Below are 22,222 nucleotides of genomic sequence, written 5' to 3'. Positions count from 1 at the left end.
AGCATGTTTCAAGCTGAAAACCTCCACATTTCAGGCTCTATTGATCCAGGACATCGTGAGAGAACAGAGAAGTTTCAGAAGAAGTCGGTTTCAGCATTTTATCCGGATATTCCACTGTTAAAGGAGATTTTTTTAATGAAAGATGTGCGGACGGGTCCGCGCGTCGGGACGCAGCCGCCGCGACGCTCCGCCACAGGAAAAACACCTCCGTTGGAAGCCTTAAGGACAAGTTGGAACATGTCCAACTGTTAAACAATTTCTCATATACTCACTCCACTGAAAGCCATCAAAAGCCGCCTGGATTTTACAAATGGTTATCAACACGGAGGTGTTTTTCCTGTGCCGCCGCACCGCGCCGGCTGAGTCCCGACGCGCGGACCCGTCCGCATGCCTTTCATTAAAAAAATCTCCTTTAACAGTGGAATATCCGGATAAAATGCTGAAACCGACTTCTTCTGAAACTTCTCTGTTCTCTCACGACGTCCTGGATCAATAGAGCCTGAAATGTGGAGGTTTTCAGCTTGAACAGGCTGATGACGCCGCCTGAGAGCGCTGCATGACGTCTCGCACCGTGGGAAGTCCTTAAAGCGACAGTATCACCTCAAAATCTCTCATCAGCCGTTTTTCACTGAAAACCAGCTTAATTTTTCGAACCGTGTCCACTTCGATGTGTCTCACAGGTTTAGAAAAAATTTTGATCAAACAAAGCGCCAGTCTCTCAGCAACTTCTCAGACAAAGGAATTCCGACGAGGGGCTGGACGACTCCTCCCACAAGGAGTGCTCACAGGCGAATGACGTCACCGACAGGCGTGGAAAAACTCACGCATGCGCACGAGGGTTCATGCATGTCTGATGTAAAAACATATGAATGAAATCCATATAGTTTTTGAAAAAAATAAAAAGGACCTATACTTTATGGACAGCCCTCGTATACCCTGTAAAATGCACTGAGTGCGTAGACGGCAGTGATGGGATGAAGTCACTGTCAGGTCATTCTCAAGTCATCAATCTACAAGTCCCAAGCCAAGTATTAAGTCAGCTTGCAAACAGTTGGTGGCCATTATGACTTGAGACTTGCTGATTCATGACTTGAGAGTGATTGATGGTGACTTTGTCCCACCTCTGGTAGACAGTTCGTTAACATGATAACTCAAAAACAAGAAATTATATCTAAGTGAAAGTCACCAGATAAAAAGAGCATATAATGACGACATCTAGTCAACTTTAATGCACCACGTCAATCGAAGCATCAACGTTGGTCTGCTGCTTGGTGGATGGTTAGTGGATGCTGGATTGATGGTGGATTAGGAGCAGGTGTGGTTGTCTGTGACAGACAAATTTCCTAAGTCAGATAAGTTAACCATTATTTTTTGATGGTTTCATAGTAATTATGTTCAAAAACAGAAATAACATGGTCATACATCCACACAAACTCCTCTGAAAGGATTTTGTATAAATTTAGCTATAAAAGAAAAGGAGAGCAAGAGAACTGGTCGAAGAAGGTACACAATGAATGGGGTCTGAAAGAAGAAAGAGCATTTCCACACAAATGCCCTAAATCATATAACTAACTCATTATTTTTTGATTGTTTCACAGCAGTAATGTTCAAACTCAAATATCACTGTTACAAGCCCACACAACCCTGCAGAAATGATTCTGAATGAATGGAACTAAAGTACCCATCTTCTTTTCTTTCTGAGTATATGTGGTTTTGTAATAAAGTAATAAAACTTGAAATGAGCTTGATTGGTGGTTTCTTTCCTTTCTATAACCTCGGTCTGATGGTTGAACCCTGAACAACTTCAGGGCAACAAGGTTTGGCTGCTCATGGTTGAGCTCATTGACCGAAAAATCAGTTTTTCTGGAACATTTTGACCTCAAAATATAGTTCACCATAAAATATTGTAGGTAGTATAGTGCTGGACTTGTTGTTTGGGTGCTCGAGCTCAAATTCTTCACTCAGTGGTTTGGTGTCGAAATCTGACGTCTCACCCCAGCCAATGATGATGTACCAGTAGAAGTATCGCTTTTCAGGGAAGAAAGTCTCCACCAGCAAAGTGAAGAGGTACAAACCCTCGATGAACAGCCAGAAGTAGTTTGATAAGACGCAGTAGTGGAAGAACACCATCACCGCTCGACACTCCAGCTTCAGGAGAAGACACAAACACAGTCAGAGGTCAGTCCCAACTGCGTTTATTTTGTTCAGTGCTTGATTCCTGAGAAAGCCCTGTATCAATAACTTTTAAAATGACTATTATTAATAATAAAACCTCTGTGTTTTTCCAGTATATAAGTCACACTGGAGTTTAAGTCACAGGACGTCCCAAACTAGTATAAGAAAAAACTGTGACTTTTACTCTGGAAAATGTGGTACTTGTGTAATATGGGTTGATGATTAATAATTATTGTTTTTGGTGGCAATAACTGTCCAGGCTGATATATGTATATTTGGATTCTACCAGTTGTGGTCTGGCCAATTATCGGTTGACCCCTACTGTGTAATGATCTACGATTATCAGCCTGTGGTTGATTGGTCAACCCCTGTTGTGTAATATTTAATCGATTGAACTCTTTGATGCGGCCTGAATTTGCATTGACTCCTTATCTAATCCATCACAAAGACAAAGAAAGTAAATTAGTAACAGCCAGCTGTGTCGCATTTTTAAGATGGAAAAAAGTACTTACCGTTCCAGAAATAGTCATGTACAAACAGGTCCATAAGTATTTAGAAAGTGACACTAGTTTTTTGAAATGTTGCTTCTGTACATCTGGCTCATTCAATTTAAGAGGCAAAATTTCCAAACCCATCACAGGCCAAATATTTTTACACCTTAGTGTGCATACGAGGTCTTTTAGAAAACTATCCTACCTTTTTATTTTTTAAAAAAACTATATGGATTTGAATGACGTGCGATTACACCAATCATGCTTGAACCCTCGTGCGCATGCGTGAGTTTTTTCACGCGTCGATGACGTCATTTCCCTGTGGGCAGGCCTTGAGTGAGATGTGGTCCTTCCCTCTCGGCTGAATTCCTTTGTTTCACACGTTGCTCGAGACGGCGCGCGTTGCTTTATTAAAGTTTTTTCTGGACCTGTGAGGAATATCCGAGTGGACACTATTCGAGAAATTAAGCTGGTTTTCGGTGAAAAGTTTAGCGGCTGATGAGAGATTATGGGGTGTTTCTGTCGCTGTAAGGACTTCTCACGCAGCAGGACGTCGTGCAGCGCTTCCAGGCGCCATCGTCGGCCTGTTTCAACTTGAAAACATCCTAATTTAAGGCTTAATTCACCCAGGACGTCGTGAGAGAACAGAGAAGATTCAGAAGAGGCCGGCATGAGGACTTTATGCGGACATTCCACTGTTTAAGGACATTTTTTAATGAAAGACGTGCAGGCAAATTCGCCGAGTCGTCAATCTGTGTGTGCCGCGACAGGAAAAAACCCTCCGTGTTGAAAACCATTTGTAAAATTCAGGCGGCTTTTGATGGCTTTCAACAAGTGAGTAACTGAGAAATTGTTTAACAGCTTGGGCATGTTCCTACTTTCCCGTTAAGGTTTCCAACGGAGGTATTTTTCCTGTCGCGACCCCCCCGCGGTCGGGTCCGGCCCGACATGCGACTCTGTCCGCACGTTCTTTCATTACAAAATGTCCGTTAATAATGGAATGTCCGAATAAACTCCTCATGCCGACTTCTTCTGAAAGTTCTCTGTTCTCTGACGACTTACTGGGTCAACAGAGCCTGAAATGTGGAAGTTTTCAACTTGAAACGGCGAGACGCTGCCGCCTCGAAGCGCAGATCGCCGTCAGGCGCCGTGGGCCGTCCTTAAAGCGACACTTACAGACCAAAATCTCTCATCAGCCGTTAAAATTTTTACCGAAAACCAGCTGAATTTATCGAATGGTGTCCACTCAGTTGTGCCTTACAGTTTTGAAAAAATTTTGATCAAACAAAGCAGCAGTCTCTGAGCCATTCCTAAACAATGAAAAATCGATGAGAGGGTGGGCCACTCCTCACTCAAAGACTGCCCACAGGCGAATGACGTAACCGACAGGCGTGAAAAAACTCTCGCATGCCCACGAGGGTTCAAGCATGTCTGATGTAATCACACGTGATTCAAATCCATATGGTTTTTGAAAAAAAATAATAAGATTGGATACTTTTCTAATAGATCTCGTATAATTGTTTGAGACTTTTCTGACTTCTGAAAATCTGCAGTTCTCTTTATCAGATTTGTGTTCTGTCAGTCAAACTGATCGTTACGTTGGTTACTGGTTACGAGCTGCAGTCAACCATCATCACTAACGAGACATTCAGAGGTCTTTTTTTCCAGGTTCAAAGACATTCTGGGACTTTCAGCACCAGTGGATTAATATTGTACATGTGCTGAATCCAAAAAACCCAAAATACTTTAAAATTTCTGCCACAAATACTTCAGGTTCAAAGAAATCACTGCAAAACATCCAAACCATTAATGTGCACGATGAGCGTACGTAAACGTGTGTGTGTAACCGTGCACGTGACGCTCACAGTGTGTATGAAGCAGTGCTCGCTGTCCTCCTTCGCGTACAGCACGCCGTCTTTGATGAAGACAGAAATAGCTCGAAGGATGAAGGACACAAACAGGTTCATGTGGATGAAGTTCCTGGTGCAGTGCAGCTTCCTGTTTGCAAAAACACACCTCAGCGATTTAAAAAAATGGACACATATGTACCACACACATGCCCCCCCCCATTAACATATTGTATAGAGTGATAATTCCTTGAATGGACTAAACTGTTTTCAGATACTTTATCACTGTGTCAGTGTTTTGGAATTCCTCAGTGAAGGTCCAGAAGACAGTGCCACTTTACCTGAAGCGGCACAGGATGACCATCGCTGTGGTGAGGGACACCAGAGAGGTGCTATAGCCCACCGTGTACAGAGCCTTCACCGACACATAGTACAGATCCTAGAAGGACACAGATTGTCAGCAAATCGTTCCCAGGATCTGAGACCTGAATCACATCTGATCCAATCGGTTCATAATTGGGTTGAGTTGGGCCTCGTCTGTGGGGTCTGTGTGTTACTGGGTGTCTATTACCTGAGCGGACCTGATGGACAAGAGTTGTGATCATGTGATAAGTAGAAATTGATCTTTTTGGTGAGACAGTGAGAACATGTGCATTGTTGTATGTATGTCCAATCCTGTCATTCCAATTCACTGTAAACGCAGCGTTGTTGCACAGGCACTGTCGCAGGGGCACTGTTGCAGGGGCGCTGTCAGAAGAATGATGCTGCATTGGTGCTCTTGCAAGCGTTACTCTAGGGCTGCTGCCAGATGTTTGCTCTTGCACGGGTGCTGTTGCACAGATGCAGGGCTGGATCCAGAGTGAAAATCTGACAGGTGCATTTTTGCCCAATGAGAAAATAAAAATTGTATGCGTCTTGTTATTTAATAATCTTCATTCTTTGATTCGACTTTTTCTTATCGTGCACCTGCTCTGTTGAATGGTCTTCCTGTGACCGTGAGACAGTCAGAGTCCGTGGACATTTTTAAGTCAAGACTTAAAGCCTATTTTTATTCTCTTTCTTATGAATAGTTTTTATTTTTTATCTGTTTTATTCTTTTACTTCTGTTTTTAATTATATATTTGAATTTTTAAATTTTTATTTATTTATTTTAATTTTTTATGTTGAGCTGTTCTATGTGAGGCGCCTTGAGACGGATTGTGTTGTGATTTGGTGCTTTAGAAGCCAATTAAATTGAAATTGAATTGAAATTGAACAATATTTTATTGAGTCTTAAAGTAAATAAATATGAAATTGGTCACTGGATCCTTAAACTTTGGACATAATAAACGCTACATGGTGGATCCTTGATCTCTGGACATAAATAGGAATAAACAAAATCTGTAGTTTTTGTCAGAAGCATTTCCTTTCAGACATTATTGGCATGAATGTCTTTCCATATATCTGAGCTGAATTCTTGCAGCTGCTGTGCTGCACGTCAGGATGAAATTTGTAAAGAAATATGAGGTCTGTTAGAAAAGTATCCGCCCTTATTATTTTTTTCAAAAACCATATGGATTTGAATCACGTGTGATTACATCAGACATGCTTGAACCCTCGTGGGCATGCGAGAGTTTTTTCACGCCTGTCGGTTACGTCATTCGCCTGTGGGCAGTCTTTGAGTGAGGAGTGGCCCACCCTCTCGTCGATTTTTTCATTGTTTAGGAATGGCTCAGAGACTGCTGCTTTGTTTGATCAAAATTTTTTTCAAAAACTGTAAGGCACAACTGAGTGGACACCATTCAATAAATTCCACTGGTTTTTGGTAAAGATTTTAACGGCTGATGAGAGATTTTGGTCTGTAAGTGTCGCTTTAAGGACGGCCCACGGTGCCTGACGGCGATCTGCGCTCCGAGGCGGCCTTGTCTCGCTGTTTCAAGCTGAAAACTTCCACATTTCAGGCTCTGTTCACCCAGGTCGTCGTCAGAGAACAGAGAAGTTTCAGAAGAGGTCGGCATGAGGAGTTTATGCGGACATTCCACTGTTAAACGAGATTTTGTAATGAAAGAACGTGCGGGCAGATTCGCATGTCGGGCCGGACCCAACCGCGGGGGGTCGCGACAGGAAAAACACCTCCATTGGAAACCTTAACGGACAAGTTGGAACATGCCCAGCTGTTAAACAATTTCTCAGATACTCACTGGTTGAAAGCCATCAAAAGCCGCCTGAATTTTACAAATGGTTTTCAACACGGAGGTGTTTTTCCTGTCGCTGCGCAGACGGATTTGCAGCGTCGTCACGGAACCGACTCAGCAAATTTGCGCGCACGTTCTTTCATTACAAAATCTCCTTTAACAGTGGAATGTCCGCATAAACTCCTCATGCTGACTTCTTCTGAAACTTCTCTGTTCTCTGACGACGACATGGGTGAACAGAGCCTGAAATGTGGAAGTTTTCAGCTTGAAACAGCCAGACGGACGCCACCTCCGACCGTGCCGCACCGATCCGCTTTGTGAGCTGTCCTTAAAGCGAAAGAAACTCCACAATCTCTCATCAGCCGTTAAACTTTTCACCGAGAACCAGCTGAATTTCTCGAATAGTGTCTACTCGGATATCCCTCACAGGTCCTGAAAAAATTTTTGTAAAGCAACGCGTGCCGTCTCCAGCAGCGTCGCAGACAAAGGATTTCAGCCGAGAGGGCTGGACCAGTGCTCACTCAAAGCCTGCCCACAGGCGGATGATGTCACTGACGCGTGAAAAAACTCACGCATGCGCACGAGGGTTCAAGCATGTCTGGTGTAATCACACGTGATTCAAATCCATATAGTTTGTTTTTATATAAAACTGCCGGTTAGTTTTCTAATAAACCTCATACAGCACATCTCATTTTGGGAGGAAAAAATGTTTTAGTCGATTGTAGTTTCTTGTCTGTATTACAGTGTTTGTAAGAGGTGTCATTTTATTTAAAGCGGCAATTCATTTTTAAGTTATTAATTCTGAGCGGACTCTATTTCGGCAGAGAGCCGCGCAGCGTTTGGAGCTGTGCCAACGGAACGGAGGACGATTCTCGTTTCTTGACTGTAACAAGACAAGAGTCCCAGTTCGTGACTTTAATCTACACAAAAGTGACGCACGGTATTTTAATGGCTTTGAGAGGAGTTAAGAAGTGGACTTACCGCTTCTGAAGAGCAGCGAATCAAAGAACCAACGAGCTAGTGGATCGAAGCATTGCTTCAATGGTTCACGCTTCAAAGTGGAGTCGCGCTGCAGAAACGGTTGATTACAGACCCGCTGCAGACCAAACCCTGAATATCCGTCTTTATTTGTACGTCCGTATGACTCTGAAACTCGGAAAAATCTGTATAATTCATGGACAATCTGTATAGGTTGACATGTATGGTTGGAAAACCACCGAAAATGTAATTTCAGGCATCACAGAATGCCTTTCAAACACACTATTGTCTGAAAACTATTTATAAACCACTCACCATTTCTTTCTGAAATAAGCGCACAATTTTCCTTGCACAACTTTTTTCCTGGATGCCATGATCATCGACTCGACTGGACTGACGCTATGTTTGTTTGATCCGGTTTTGAATTTTCCTGTGTATACCTGCGTGGTGCATTGTGGGATCAAATCAAAAGCTGTGATCACCGCGGGGACACGTTCGGCACTATTCGGGATTATTCTAGATTTTTTTTTCCCCCGATGACGAACGATGCGTAAAAAAAATCTGACCGATGCAACTGCATCATCAAAACCGGTCTGGATCCGGGCCTGAGATGGTTTCACACAGGCCCTGTTACACAGACACTGTTGCACTGGCATTGTTACAAAAATGCTGTTGCACTGGCCTTGTTACACCAATGGTGTTGCACAGGCTTTGTTACACAGACACTGTTGCACTGGCATTGTTACAAAAATGCTGTTGCACTGGCCTTGTTACACAAATGCTGTTGCACAGGCCCTGTTACACAGACACTGTTGCACTGGCCTTGTTACACAAATGCTGTTGCACAGGCCCTGTTACACAGACACTGTTGCACTGGCCTTGTTACACAAATGCTGTTGCACAGGCCCTGTTACACAGACACTGTTGCACTGGCCTTGTTACACAAATGCTGTTGCACAGGCCCTGTTACACAGACACTGTTGCACTGGCCTTGTTACACAAACGCTGCTGCACGGGCCTTGTTACACAAACGATGTTGGACAGGCTCTGTTACACAGTCACCGTTGTACTGGCCCTGTTACACAAACGCTGTTGCACTGGCCTTGGTACACAAATGCTGCTGCACGGGTCTTGTTACACAAACGCTGTGGCACAGGCCCTGTTACACAAATGCTGTTGCATGGGCCCTGTTACACCAACGCTGTTGTACTGGCCCTGTTACACAAACACTGCTGCACGGGCCTTGTTACACAGACACTGTTGCACTGGCCCTGTTACACAAACGCTGTTGCACGGGCCCTGTTACACAACGCTGTTGCATGGGCCCTGTTACACAAATGCTGTTGCACTGGCCCTGTTACACAAACGCTGCTGCACGGGCCTTGTTACACAAACGCTGCTGCACGGGCCTTGTTACACAAACGCTGCTGCACGGGCCTTGTTACACAAACGCTGCTGCACGGGCCTTGTTACACAAACACTGTTGCATGGGCCCTGTTACACAAACACTGTTGCACTGGCTTTTCTGTGATTGCTCACCTGGCTGCTGTTGCCTTCCTCATACATGCAGGCATCTATGTAGTGAGGAAAGGTCTCTGACCAGCCGTACTCAGTGCAGTTACGGCTCACCGTCCCCAGTTCTGTGGACAAAACACACTTTCATTCATTATATCTTATTTGGTAAATAAATTTCTGGTGCGTAATCAGGATGAGAAGCTGCACAGAGTCTGTCACAGTGTGATCAGTAAGTATGTAGAACTGGTGAAGAATCAGATGAATCAGATAAATCAGATTTGAAAGACACTGAAGTTATAACTCCCCCAGTCATCATGGATGTCTTGGTGGCTTCCCTCACTAGTCTCTATCATGCACACTCACTCAGTATTTTGTGGGCAAAAGGCTCGAGACAAATTTATCTCTTTTCTTTTTTTTTTGGATGTAAAAATTCAATTTGACTTTGAGACTAAAGAACATACTCTATTTTATTGCAGCCAGCCAGAATAATTTTATTAAATCTAACATCATAAATAACCTCAAAGTGGGCGTGTGCAGCTGCTGTCGCCACTCACCGTAGTCGTCTTCACTCATGAACTGAGAGAAGAGTTCAGGACAGTTGACCTCAATGACCTCCCCGATCCTGGCAGGCTGCCAGCACGTAAGGTTGTCCCACATCCAGAGACAATCTGAGGACAGATCAGGTGGACAGACAGCACGCTGAGTGTTTGATTTAAAAAACAACAAATTTCATCCTGATCAAAACTGCATGTGTCTTTTTTATTTTGTTTCTGCTCCAAAAATTTATTTAAATGTTGAAAAATCGTCATTTTCTGATCTCATATTGAATCTACTCAAGATTGAAGGGGGTCGCACAATAAGAAGGTCCAGGGTTTGAAGGCCACCATGTTGTTCTCTTCTGGAATTGAATCAGAAATGGCATCTGCTTTAAAACTGCAAAAAGCCAAAAAAAAAAACAACAAAAAATAGTGAATCTGAGTAAGATGACAAAAGAAATAATCTCTCTCTAAAAAAAAAAGTCTGTTTTTTGACAGAGGATCATGATCTAAGACAGTGGTGTCTAAAGTGTCCCAGAAAGGGCCGAGAGGGTGCAGGTTTTCCTTGCAGCCACTGACATCAGCAGGTGATTTCACTGATTTCACTTTGAGCAGGTGGGATGAGTTCATCCGTGAAATCACCTGCTGATGTCAGTGGCTGCAAGGAAAACCTGCACCCTCTCGGCCCTTTCTGGAACACTTTAGACACCACTGATCTAAGATTTGGAGGTGCTGATCCTCATCCCACTGACTTCACACTTGACCTCATAAACTTGACCTTTGAACCCAGTGGAATCCTATTTCGGAATTTGGATGGTTGAGCAGATCTTAAGAAGCACAGCTGTCCTGTGGACAGAATCACGTTCCAGTCACTTGGTGTCTTCTTCATGCCTGTGTGAGCTGTTTGTGTGTATTTTTAAGATGCGTGAAGCTGCTTTTTCTAGACTCTAGAATCAATTAAACATTTATTTGTGTCTCTTATGTTTGCATGTCTGAGTGGACTCAAATACAACACGGGGAAGCTCCAGCTGTGGAAATACAGCATTTAGTTATTTGTTTGTTTGTTTGAAGTGACTTTGAAGCACTATAAAGTGTTTCTGATGATGTCATAGCTGACGAGCAGGTCAGCGTTAATTTCGGTTTGTAAAACAATCTCCTGCTCATTAGTTTGCCACCGTGAGGTTCTTTGTTATTATTTTGCATTCATTCAAAAAGCTCCTGTTAAAAACTCTTACAGCTTTAACAAAACGGCGCTTTACACAAGGGAACAGAATTAAAGCAGAAATGTGCAAATGATGTGTTTACTCTTCAGTGGAATTCTTCCTGAAATCCTTCCACCCCTGCAGCAAACTGGGAAATCAGGCCGACATTGTTTTCTTTAAATTAGGGATGGACAAACATGAACACAAACACGCACCGAAGTCTTCACTTCCTGGTTCATAGGACGCCATCATTTCCAGGCATTTCTCCTGCTCTCGCTGGATGACACAGTTATAGGGTCCATGTTGGCCGACGACCTGCAGAACACAAACACACTGTTACAGGAGTCATGTTTTAGAAAGGTGTCGTACTCAATAAGAATAATCAGAAGAAGAAGTCCTATGTACAGGTCCTGCTGGTGGGAAAGAAAGAAAGTACAAGGAAAGATAAAGGAAGTACAGGGAAAAAAAGGCAAAGAAAGGAACTACAGGGAAGAAAACGGAATTACAAGGGAAGAGAAAGGAAGTAAAGAGAAACGATAGAAAGTACAAAGGAAGTTAAAGAAAATTCAAAGGAAGAGAAAGGATGTACAAAGGAAGAAAAATGAAGTACAAGGGAAAAAGGAGAAGATAAAGGGTGTAAAGGAAGAGAAAGGAAGTATGTGGGAAGAGAAAGGAAGTGTGTGGGAAGATAAACAGATAAACAAGGTACAAAGAAGATAAAGGACAAACAGGAAAATAAGGGAAGTTAAAGGATAGAAAGGAAAAAATGGAAAAAGAAAGGAAAAATACAAGAAAAAGAAATTACAAAGAAGAGAAAGGATGTATAATGGAAGGTAAAGGAAGTACAAGGGGAAAAGGGGAAGATAAAGGATGTACAAAGGAAGATACACAAAGTACAAGGAAGAACAGGAAAATAAGGGAAGATAAAGGACAGAAAGTAAAAAAATGGAAAAAGAAAGGAAGAACAGGGGAAGAAAAAGAAATTACAAGGAAGATAAAGGCAGAAAAAGGAAGCCATGGGAAAATAAGGGAAGATACAGAGGAAATGAACAGAAGTGCACAAACAAAGGATGGAGGTGCAGGGAAGAAAGGGGAATTAAATCTAGATTGAAGCCACTGATTTAGTGGTTTTAATTTGTTCTTTTACCACCTTGTTTTTTATTATTTGAATTATATTTTGAGTTTTGTTGTTTTATCAACTTTGCTTCATTTCTGTTAGCTGTAATCAACTCTCTTGTATTTTCTATTGCTTTCCGTTGATGTTTGGTATTGTTGCGGTTGCCAGGATGGATTGTGCACCAGCTGAGTTGCGTCGTACCTTTTGGACCCTGTTCTTGTGAAGTGCCTTGACATGACCTGTGCTGTGATGTGATGCTATACAAATACATAAACTGAACTGAAACTGAGTTGAATTACTCCTGTTCACTTTTTATCCCCTGCTGGCCAAAGGCCCGAAGGGCGACCATGTTGTAGTGATTTCTGTCCATCTGTCCCAAACCTTGTTACAGGTTGGTCATAAGCATATATATATATATATATATATATATATATATATATATATATATATATATAGGTTCCGGGTTCAAATCCCACCCCCGCCACATTTCAGGAAGGGCATCCGGTGTAAAACCTGTGCCAATTCAACATGCAGATCCACCTTGGATTTGCTGTGGCGACCCTGAGTGCAAACAAGGAAGCAGCTGAAGGGACTTACATACTTACTATGATATATATTATTCAAAGACATGCAGGTTAGGTAAATTGGAAAGTTTACCTAACCTCCCTTGTAAAAGAGATCTTGTTCTCAATGTGACTAACATGGTTAAATAAAAGTTTAAAAAAATTATCATATTGTTTGAGTTGGGCCCATTTTACCAGAGTTATGACCTCTGATTAACATCAGTTTCATGAGTGGGTGCCTGTATTCTGAAATCAACTCCTCACATTTTTAGGAAATAATTTTGTGAAACTTGGTACAAATCCTTGTTATAGGTTGGTAATATACATATGGTAATATTGTACAAGATTGATACATTTTGGCAGAGTTATGGCGCTTGATTAACAAACCTAGAGACGGTCAGTTTCATGAGTTGTTGCTTACATTTTTAAATCAACTATCACACGCATTGAAGCGTTATCAGAATGTAGCAGCACTTGTACCACAGCAGTATTTGCCAGCAGGGGGGTATTGCGCTCTCAGTACAGTACAGCTCTACAGTAAATATATGATGGGCTCATACAGCTCATACCATGCCCATGTACCCGAAGGGTTCTGTTTTGCCTCAGTAAAATGTTACTACATGGGAGATTATTCCAAATCCTGGTAGAATAAGAATATAAACTTCTGGATGACCGAAGAATCAGAAGAGGTGTTGGTATAAGATAGGGTCGCCGCCTCTGGCTGGATTGAAGAATGTTGTATTAAGGTTTCGGTCTGTAAGGAGTATTGTAATACCAGCTGCTAGGACAGGTAAAGATAAGAGGAGAAGTACGGCAGTTACTAGTGTTGATCAAATAAATAGGGGTGTTTGATATTGTGTGGTAGCTGGGGGCTTTATGTTGATAATTGTAGTAATAAAGTTGATTGCGCCTAAGATGGAAGATACACCTGCAAGGTGAAGTGATATAGTAATATCAGTATACAGTATACTAACAATATACAGTAATATATTTATTATTTGCAGTGCTAAAAATACAGGGAGAATATGATGTGTATGAAGACTCTAGATTTAAAAATTTAAGGTGAAGGGGTTAATATTCCAATTAAAAAAACTCAGAAGTTGTGAGTTTAAATTTATAAATCTGAGACCAAAAAGCCCACTCACATTATCTGAGATTAAAGTCACAGTTTTCCAGGTTTCAACAGTTGTTTTTCCACACCCCTACAGTGGCGCTAATACCCTGGTGTCAGCAGTGTGATACAGATTATTTATCATGGAAATATTGTGCTGTGGAGCCCAAATTAACACCAGAATCAAGTGGCTGAAAACTGGCCACAGCAGAGAGGAAGGACTCCGAGGTGGAGTGGAAGTGGCTGCTTGATTAATTTGACTGTGTGGGAGGGGCCACAGTTCGGCGATCTCAACATGCTCGGCTAATTATGTTCCAGCACCTTCAGCACAACTGAGGCAAAATATCACCAGCAGTCGGAATGCTGCCATCACATGCAGGAGATCTGGTCCAGAGGTACCACACTGACACATGCGTGATGGTGCGATGATGCTGGGCTCCAGGGGGGAGGGAGGATGATGGAAGTGGCTGCCCGGCAGGAAGACACTTGTGGGCCTCAGTATTGGCGTCAGCCGGGGAGACGTCACGTCTCAGCTTCATGAGGTGCAGCAGGGGAACACTTCAGTGTTTATACGCTGACGTCAACAGTGCAGGCACCAGAATCACAGACTCGGTTTTCAGGACAGCGTCTGGTGCAAGTGTCTGTGGACATACGCAAATCTGACTTCATCATGATGGCTTTGTCAGAGCTGTTTGGCACCAACAAACTGACCCCTGGGGACCACCCAACCAGAACAGGCAGTACCCATTTACTGACGCAACCTCGGGAGTCTTGCATAAACCGATAATGAGAACAGAAGTACACCACTGTGGTGCAAGAATATAAAATCAGTCACTAAGGTTTGTGTCAGCTACAACATTATGGACCCACAGTGCGTTTCTCTTAGTATAATCCAGCACACAGTGCCTCACTGTGGAGGACCTCAGTGGCCACAGAAGTCCAAGGAAATGCCCATGTTTTGTCTGGCTGCAGCAGACACACAGTTTCTTTCAAGAAGTGGTGATGGACTGGTTGGTTCCTGTATGGTTGCCATCCAAATGGATGAGGTGAACAGTTTTAACATGTAGTTTTTCATCCAATATATTTCTAACCCCTGAGGTGCACTGATCGTTTTTTCCACCTTGATCAACTTACAGCCTCAGTCATTCAGTGAGATCTTTAATACAGTGAAGCTTAAATAAATGTTTGAAGTTCCAACAGAACAATTCTGTTGAAACAAGGCAGACTGTTTTCTCAACAAATTCATTGTAAAATGTACAAAAAAAAGTAATGTAGAAACATTGATACACATCCCACATATTCTTCAGCCTGGAGGCTGTGATGATGTCACAGACAACAAGATGACAGACAATCTCAGAAAAGAAAAAAAATGGTGGAAAACTGCGTTCTGGTTATTATTATTATTGTTATTCTTATTTGAAGTATAACATGAACACCTGAACAGTGTTTCTGAATGCTAAAAATGCATTATGTATGCACGTGGAAATTCATAGAAATATGCACAAAATATTCTTAACATTTAGTGGAATTATGACAATAAAGAGAGTAAACAAAAACACATTAAAACTAGTGATGGCAAAACAAGGTCTCATGAAGCTTTTGGCATTTTTTTCCGAGGCCACTAGATGGCAGTGTCTATTAAAAAAGAGTTCAAAGCACAATTTCTTTGGAACCCTTTTTTGAATAAACACTGTCATCTTAGAAAAAACTTCAAATGCTTCATGGGGCCTCGTTTTGCCATCACTAGTTAAAAACATCTCTGGTCCCTCAGACAAGGCCAAATAAATGAATTTAAAGAAGAAACGTTTCAAACCGCCTGCAGAATTTGACAGTTTTTTAAAATGTGGGTTCAAATACCACGTGTCACGTCAACACAAAAGCACAGACACGACAGTTTGTTCCCCAAATCATCTTCATGCTTTTGAGCAAGAGTCAGTGACCAAACTACATTTGTCTCTTGCGCTCTGTGGTTTGATACCCTGATAGACAGCTAATTAGGCTGATGGCATCCAGTGATGTGTTTTTAAAACATGATGACATCAGTGTAAGATGCGTAGCAGACGAATTCTGCTTTGTTACATGCTGGGGGTGACGGTGCTGCAGCTTAACTGGAGACTTGTGCCATTATTTTGTGTTGCAGTTGCTAAGCAGTAGCTGGACGGCACAGCAGAGATCCTCCTTCAATTAAACATGACTTCACATCAGCACAAACTGAGAGGCCTGGTCTTTAACGAAAAACAACTCTGCTAAATGGAGCAACGAGCATCCAGGTTTACATCACTTCATCCCTCCCACTGATGAGATGATGGAGGGAGAGAGGAATCAGCTGATCAGCAAGGGCTCATCTTGCTTTTCATTTAAATTTGATGCCAGTCAGGTTGACTTCCTCCATCCGTGACTGCACTCTCTTCTTCGCTCCCTTTTTCACCTCTCTACCACACTCTCCTCACAACCACAGTGTTCCACCATCTTGCTCTTAGTGACTTTCATTCCCCTTCTTTCCAGAGCATATCGCCACCTGTCCAGGCTCATCTCAACCTGCTCTCTACTCTCACTACAGAAGACAATGTCTTCTGTGAAGATCACAGTCCATCTGCCAGCTTGTTCATCACCTTTACAAAGAAGAAAAAGATCAGAGCTGGTCCTTGGTGTGATCCCACCTCCACCTTGAACAGGGTGGGAAGGCAAAGAGGAAACATAGAGGAAGAAAAATTAGAAGGAGGAGAGTTAAAGGGGAGGAGATGAAGAAGAGGTGCAGATGAATGAGATAGAAAGGGACAAGAGGAAGGACTCAGAAGAGGAAGATAAGATGAGAATGGGATAAAGCAGAGGAAGGTGACAAAATGTGAGAGAAAATGAAGACTGGAAAAAAAGAGAGTAAATGGAGGAAGAACGGGAAGAGGGTACAGAAAGAAAAAGAGATAAAGGGAAGAGGAGATGATGACTAAGATGAACGAATGGAGATGATAGAAAAGAAGAGGAGTGAAGATGAGAAGAAAGGTGGGGAAATGAGAATGAAGTAAATTAAAGATAGGAGTGAGGAGAGAAAGAGGACAGGGGAAAAGGGAGAGAAGATAACAGGTGGAGGAAATGAAGAATGAGATGAGAGGATATGGAAATGAGGATATGAATGTAGGAGGAGTTAAGGAGATGAAAGTTGTGATAAAGGAGGCAGAAGATTTGGGAGAACAATAGGAAGGAGGAAGAAAAAGAAGACTGTGCAGAGAAAAGGAGGAGAACGGAGAGAATAGAAAATAACAAAATGAAAGAAGCAGGAAGAGGTGCTGTGCAAGGAAAGGAATAAGAGAGGAAACGAAGGAGGAGAGAGAACAAAGAACAGAACTCAGATTTACCAAAGCTGAATAAATGATGAGTGAGTGATGGATTCATTATTTCACAGCCATCTGGATATTTTATCGATGCAAAAATGAGGCTTCAGTTATGTTTGCTGATATTAGTGAGGTGTAGTGCCACCTGTTGGTCTGTGCACACACACACAAATTATTATTATTGTTGTTATTATTATAGAAAATTACCAAAATAAGAGGTAATGTCTTTTTGAAATATTAAAGAATGTTTAAAAAATTATTAAAAATGATTTCCATGGACATAAGAGTGTGTGTGTGTGTGTGTGTGTGTGTGTGTGTGTGTGTGTGTGTGTGTGTGTGTGTGTGTGTGTGTGTGTGTGTGTGTGTGTGTGTGTGTGTGTGTTGGGGTTGCCCTCATATGTTATAGAATCATAAATATTGTTTTTACATTTGATTTGGAGTCCACTGGTCTACAGCCAAAATGCTTCCAAAATGAATAGTACAGTTAAAACCTTAGTAATTTTGGTGCACTGAGAATGAAAATGATGTTGGAAATTGTTGTTATTGTTATGTTATTACTATGATACTAAGAGTTAATATGTAACCCTTTTGCTGAAGGGTTATAAAAAGAGAACAGGTGAAATATTATTATATAAACGATGTCTTTCCATGCCAGCGACAAATATTATTCATAAACTACTGCATTTGCAGCTTTGGAATGAGTCGCTGTTTATGAAGAACTTTTATCTATTTATGGGCTGTAATCGAGCTAACGCTGATGGAGGTTGTTGCTAACTGTACTTTGATGTTGGATGCGCGACATCATCGTCATCTAAACTTAGCGGCTTCTTCCTGTTGCTGTGATTCCGTTTTCCTCCATTGTTTCTGGGAAACTGGTTGAAAATATTCTGAGTGATCGTACTAAATAAACAAACTAACCTACAGTCATAGATTAAAAAAACAAAACACTTTTACAGGGTTTTTTTGTCGTCTTACCAGGAGTGACAGGACGAAGATGGTGAGGATGAAGGGGTGGAGCTTCGCAGACATTTTGTGTTGTTCAGAATTTCCTCAATAATTAAATCTCACAGAACTGGATGGAGGGTTTAGGTCACCTCAGGATCTAAAAAACACAAGTGTGAGACAATTAACAGGCCTGTTCGGCACTTCAAATGTTAAAAAAAAAATATATAAAACATATATTATCTGTGAAAATCCAAACAGGAACCAGCAACTGGATCTAGAACAAAGATTTTCCTTTATGTTGTTGTTGTTGTTGTTGTCAGTGCAGCTGCTCCTGTTATTGTTCGGGGTCACCACAGCGGATACAGCCAGATCTGCACTGGTATTTGGCACAAGTTTTACGCTGCATGCCCTTCCTGATGCAACTCCAGTTTCACCTGGAGAAACACACATAGCCGCTGGTGTTCCAAAGAGGTCTCCTGTCCAAGTACGAACCAGATCCTGCACTGCTTAGCTTCTGAGATATGATGGGATCAAAATCACACAGAGCAGACTCATCTTTACTCATTCCAGAAAAACAAACAGCACTCTACAGAAATGCAAAATCCTACCAAGTACTATATATATATATATATATATATATATATATATATATATATATATATATATATATATATATATATATATATATATATATATATATATATACACATGCACACACACACAAAACCCCAATTCCACTGAAGTTTGGACGTTGTGTAAAATGTAAATAAAAACAGAATCCCATGATTTTCAAATCCTCTTCAACCTATATCCAATTAAATATACCACAAAGACAAGTTATTTAATGTTCAAACTGATAAACTTTATTGTTTTTGTGCAAATATTTGCTCATTTTGAAATGGATGCCGGCGACACGTTTCAAAAAAGCTGGACAGTGGTATGTTTAGATAATCTTACAAATTTTGTTTTGGGGAAAGAGTTTTACAAACATCTTATTTTGAATCTGAGATGAAATAAACTTTTTCGACCCAAATTCTTTAAGTGACTGTTATTTGTAAAGAAAAAAGAAACACTTCCTAATCATAGTAAAATGAAGCTCAAAATGAGTTTTCGCAGCTAATTTCAATAAGTTATTTCACTTGTTCTATTCCAAAACAAAGCATTTTTACGTCCACCCAATAAAATCATCAAACCAGAATGATGCATGAATTCTGTATCAATGTCAGTAAATCAGAAACCAAAGTTCAACGATAGAAAACCTGTAAACTTCTCATCAACATACTTTGTGTTTAAATAAACAGCATCTGAATAACTGTCAGTCTGGATTTCTAATTTGTTCATGTGATATTTGATCAACCATTAAAATAATAATAAAATAAAACCTTCAAATTGTTTCTGATCTGCAACACATGAACTTATGCCAAGACACAAACTCCAGGAGGTGATGTAACCTTGTGGAACGCCATCTGGTCGATCCCAAATGCCACACGGCCTGAACGCAGCAGTTACATCAGACATCATGTGACGTGTGCAACAATAGTACAAATAAAAAAAAAATCTTTATGACCTGTGGCTGTTTTTGAGCAGTTTGTGTTGTGAAAGTGTTGTGACACGGACCCACAACAGGGGGCGTTAATGAACGGACAATGGATAAGCCAAAAGTAACAATTTAATGTTGTGAATCGCACAACGACGTACAGACAATAACAATATGGTGGACTGTCAATTATACACAAAGTGACGTGTGGGCAGGCTCGACGATAGAAGACGCCTGGCGAGAGAAGAGCCGGATCCCACACAGCTTCCACCACCAACGGAGCTGAAGAACACCGGAGCCACCAAGCCCTGCGCCCCAGGTGGCCGCTGTCTTCAGCAGTCAGACCCGGTACAGCTGGCAGAGAACAGAGACAGTCCTGATGAGTGTGAGTTCGCACACTCAGTAATCCCACAGTCTGTATACAGTTAGGAGGGAAAACCTCCACCTCCAATCACACACTCGTGCAGCTCCTGTCTAACCACTTATCTGGTTGGGGTGTGAAGCGAAGCCGTCGCTGATCACACCAAACGCCAATCCCACAGATAAGGCAACACCCACAGGAAAACGGCTGCAAAGAAGTTCAGACTATTAGTCAGTGTTAAGTACAGCAGAGAATGTTTCCTGAATGATAGCTGATTTCTCGGCGAGGAGGTGGAGTTGCAGTCCGGCCTTTATGGTGATGGTGATGAGATGAATGAGTGACAGCTGGTGCTGATGATGAGTGACAGCTGTCACTCCCAGTGGCTCTGGCGCCCTCTCGTGCTTGAAGCCCGCACTCCAAGCAGGGCGCCATCTGGTGGTGGTGGGCCAGCAGTACCTCCTCTTCAGCGGCCCACACAACAGTTTGAACCTAAATTTGACAAACTAAAGGCTCCTAGAGTCACTGAATTTGTTCCAGCTGACAGAAAACATTTTGAAATATGAGAAAGATAAGTTTAGACATAATCAGATTCAACGATGATGATTTAAAAGCACTCAGATACTTTTGGTTGTTTCAGGACCAGTAGGAGCCGGTGCTGTGGTTTAGCTTTTGTGATTTTGTGAACTATGTAAACTTAAACATGGGTGCCATCATTTATCAAACTGTACATAGAAAAATATTCTAAATGCTGTCGTACGAACAAAATTCATTATGTCTGCAATTACAAAAACAAACAAAAAAACAAATAAATAAAAATCCATTTTTATCAAACAGGCATTCGTCATTCATACACACAGTATGAATCAAATCAAATCAAATTTATTAATTTATATAGCGCCAATTCACAATGAACTCGTCTCAAGGCGCTTCACACAACATAAAACAACAACAAAAAAACTGAATTAAAAATTTAAAACACAATAAAAAGATGACCATAAAAGAATACAAGAATAAAAGCACATCATAACACTAATGATAAAACAGGGAAAACAAATGAGTCTTTAAACGTGACTTAAAAGTCTCAACAATATCAGACTGCCGAATGTGTGCCGGGAGATCGTTCCACAGAGCTGGGGCACGGTATGAGAAAGCTCTGTAACCGGCAGACTTTTTATTCACCCTGGGAACACACAGAAGTCCTGCACCCTGAGAACGCAGGGACCAAGCCGGTACATAGGGGCTTACCAGGTCAGCCAGATAGGGAGGTGCAAGTCCATGAATAATTTTATAAACTAATAACAGTACTTTAAAATCCGATCTTGCAGCAACTGGAAGCCAGTGCAGAGATGCCAAAACGGGCGTAATGTGGTCAAACTTTCTGCTTTGTGTCAAAAGTCTGGCAGCAGCATTTTGAACCAGTTGAAGACCCTCAATCCTGGACTGCGGTAAACCAGAAAATAGAGCATTACAATAGTCCAATCTAGAAGAGACAAATCCATGAATCAAAGTCTCAGCATCAGCCATAGACAGGATGGGACGAATCTTCGCTATATTTCACAAATGGAAGAAAGCATTCCCCATAATGTCTCTAATGTGGAGATCAAAGGACAACGTAGGATCAAAAATTATTCCAAGGTTCCTCACTTTATCCGTATGATGTATAACATACAAACCTAAGCTAAGTGCTAGCTGATCAAATTGATGCCGATACCTCGCTGGACCAAGAACCATAACTTCAGTCTTATCAGAATTTAAAAGTAGGAAGTTACTAGACATCCAACTTCTTACTGATACAAGGCAGTCTTCCAAAGATTTTATGGGAATGAGATTACCAGCAGTTATTGGCATGTAAAATTGAGTGTCATCAGCATAGCAATGAAAGGAAATCCCAAAGCGCTGCAGTATATTCCCAAGGGGTGCTACATAAAGGGAAAAAAGCAGGGGGCTTAAAATGGATCCTTGTGGAACCCCAAACTTCATGTCCCTACGATCAGAGGAGGTGCCATTACACAATACACAGCAAGAACGACTGGACAGGTATGACGTCAACCATGCAAGAGCAGTTCCAGTAATCCCAAAGTGATTCTCCAGCCAAATGAATAAAATATGATGATCCACAGTATCAAACGCAGCACTAAGATCCAACAGCACCAAAACTGTAGCGGTATCTGAGTCCATTGATATTTTCTATCAACTGTTGCTAAATCCCACATGCTCGTGCACGTTTGTGGTCATTAACATTCAGTAACGCCCTCAGTTAACCATATATGGTAACATAACATCCGTTTGTTGCTTGTGTTTCTCAGTGGAATAAAAGAACAAGAGAATGAAGAAAAGAAAC

The 22,222-nt window shown here is 41.6% G+C and overlaps 1 protein-coding gene across 1 annotated transcript in view; it reads right to left on the bottom strand.

The window, feature by feature from the left end:
- The window catches only part of adcyap1r1b (adenylate cyclase activating polypeptide 1b (pituitary) receptor type I), a 33,660-nt gene extending 15,513 nt beyond the window's left edge, over positions 1-18,147 (bottom strand). Inside the window, exons 1-7 of the mRNA XM_034179394.1 lie at positions 18,014-18,147; positions 11,134-11,233; positions 9,735-9,848; positions 9,205-9,305; positions 4,855-4,952; positions 4,532-4,664; positions 1,995-2,148 (exon numbers count right to left, since the gene is read on the bottom strand). Coding sequence (XP_034035285.1) covers positions 1,995-2,148; positions 4,532-4,664; positions 4,855-4,952; positions 9,205-9,305; positions 9,735-9,848; positions 11,134-11,233; positions 18,014-18,067 — 754 coding nt within the window. The 5' untranslated portion in view covers positions 18,068-18,147. The remainder of the gene's footprint in view (positions 1-1,994; positions 2,149-4,531; positions 4,665-4,854; positions 4,953-9,204; positions 9,306-9,734; positions 9,849-11,133; positions 11,234-18,013) is intronic.
- Positions 18,148-22,222: the final 4,075 nt, after the last annotated feature.

The sequence above is a fragment of the Thalassophryne amazonica genome, chromosome 10, assembly GCF_902500255.1.
Source record: "Thalassophryne amazonica chromosome 10, fThaAma1.1, whole genome shotgun sequence".
NCBI classification, from domain to species: Eukaryota; Metazoa; Chordata; class Actinopteri; order Batrachoidiformes; family Batrachoididae; genus Thalassophryne; species Thalassophryne amazonica.
This window is presented reverse-complemented; position numbering and strand designations above follow the sequence as displayed.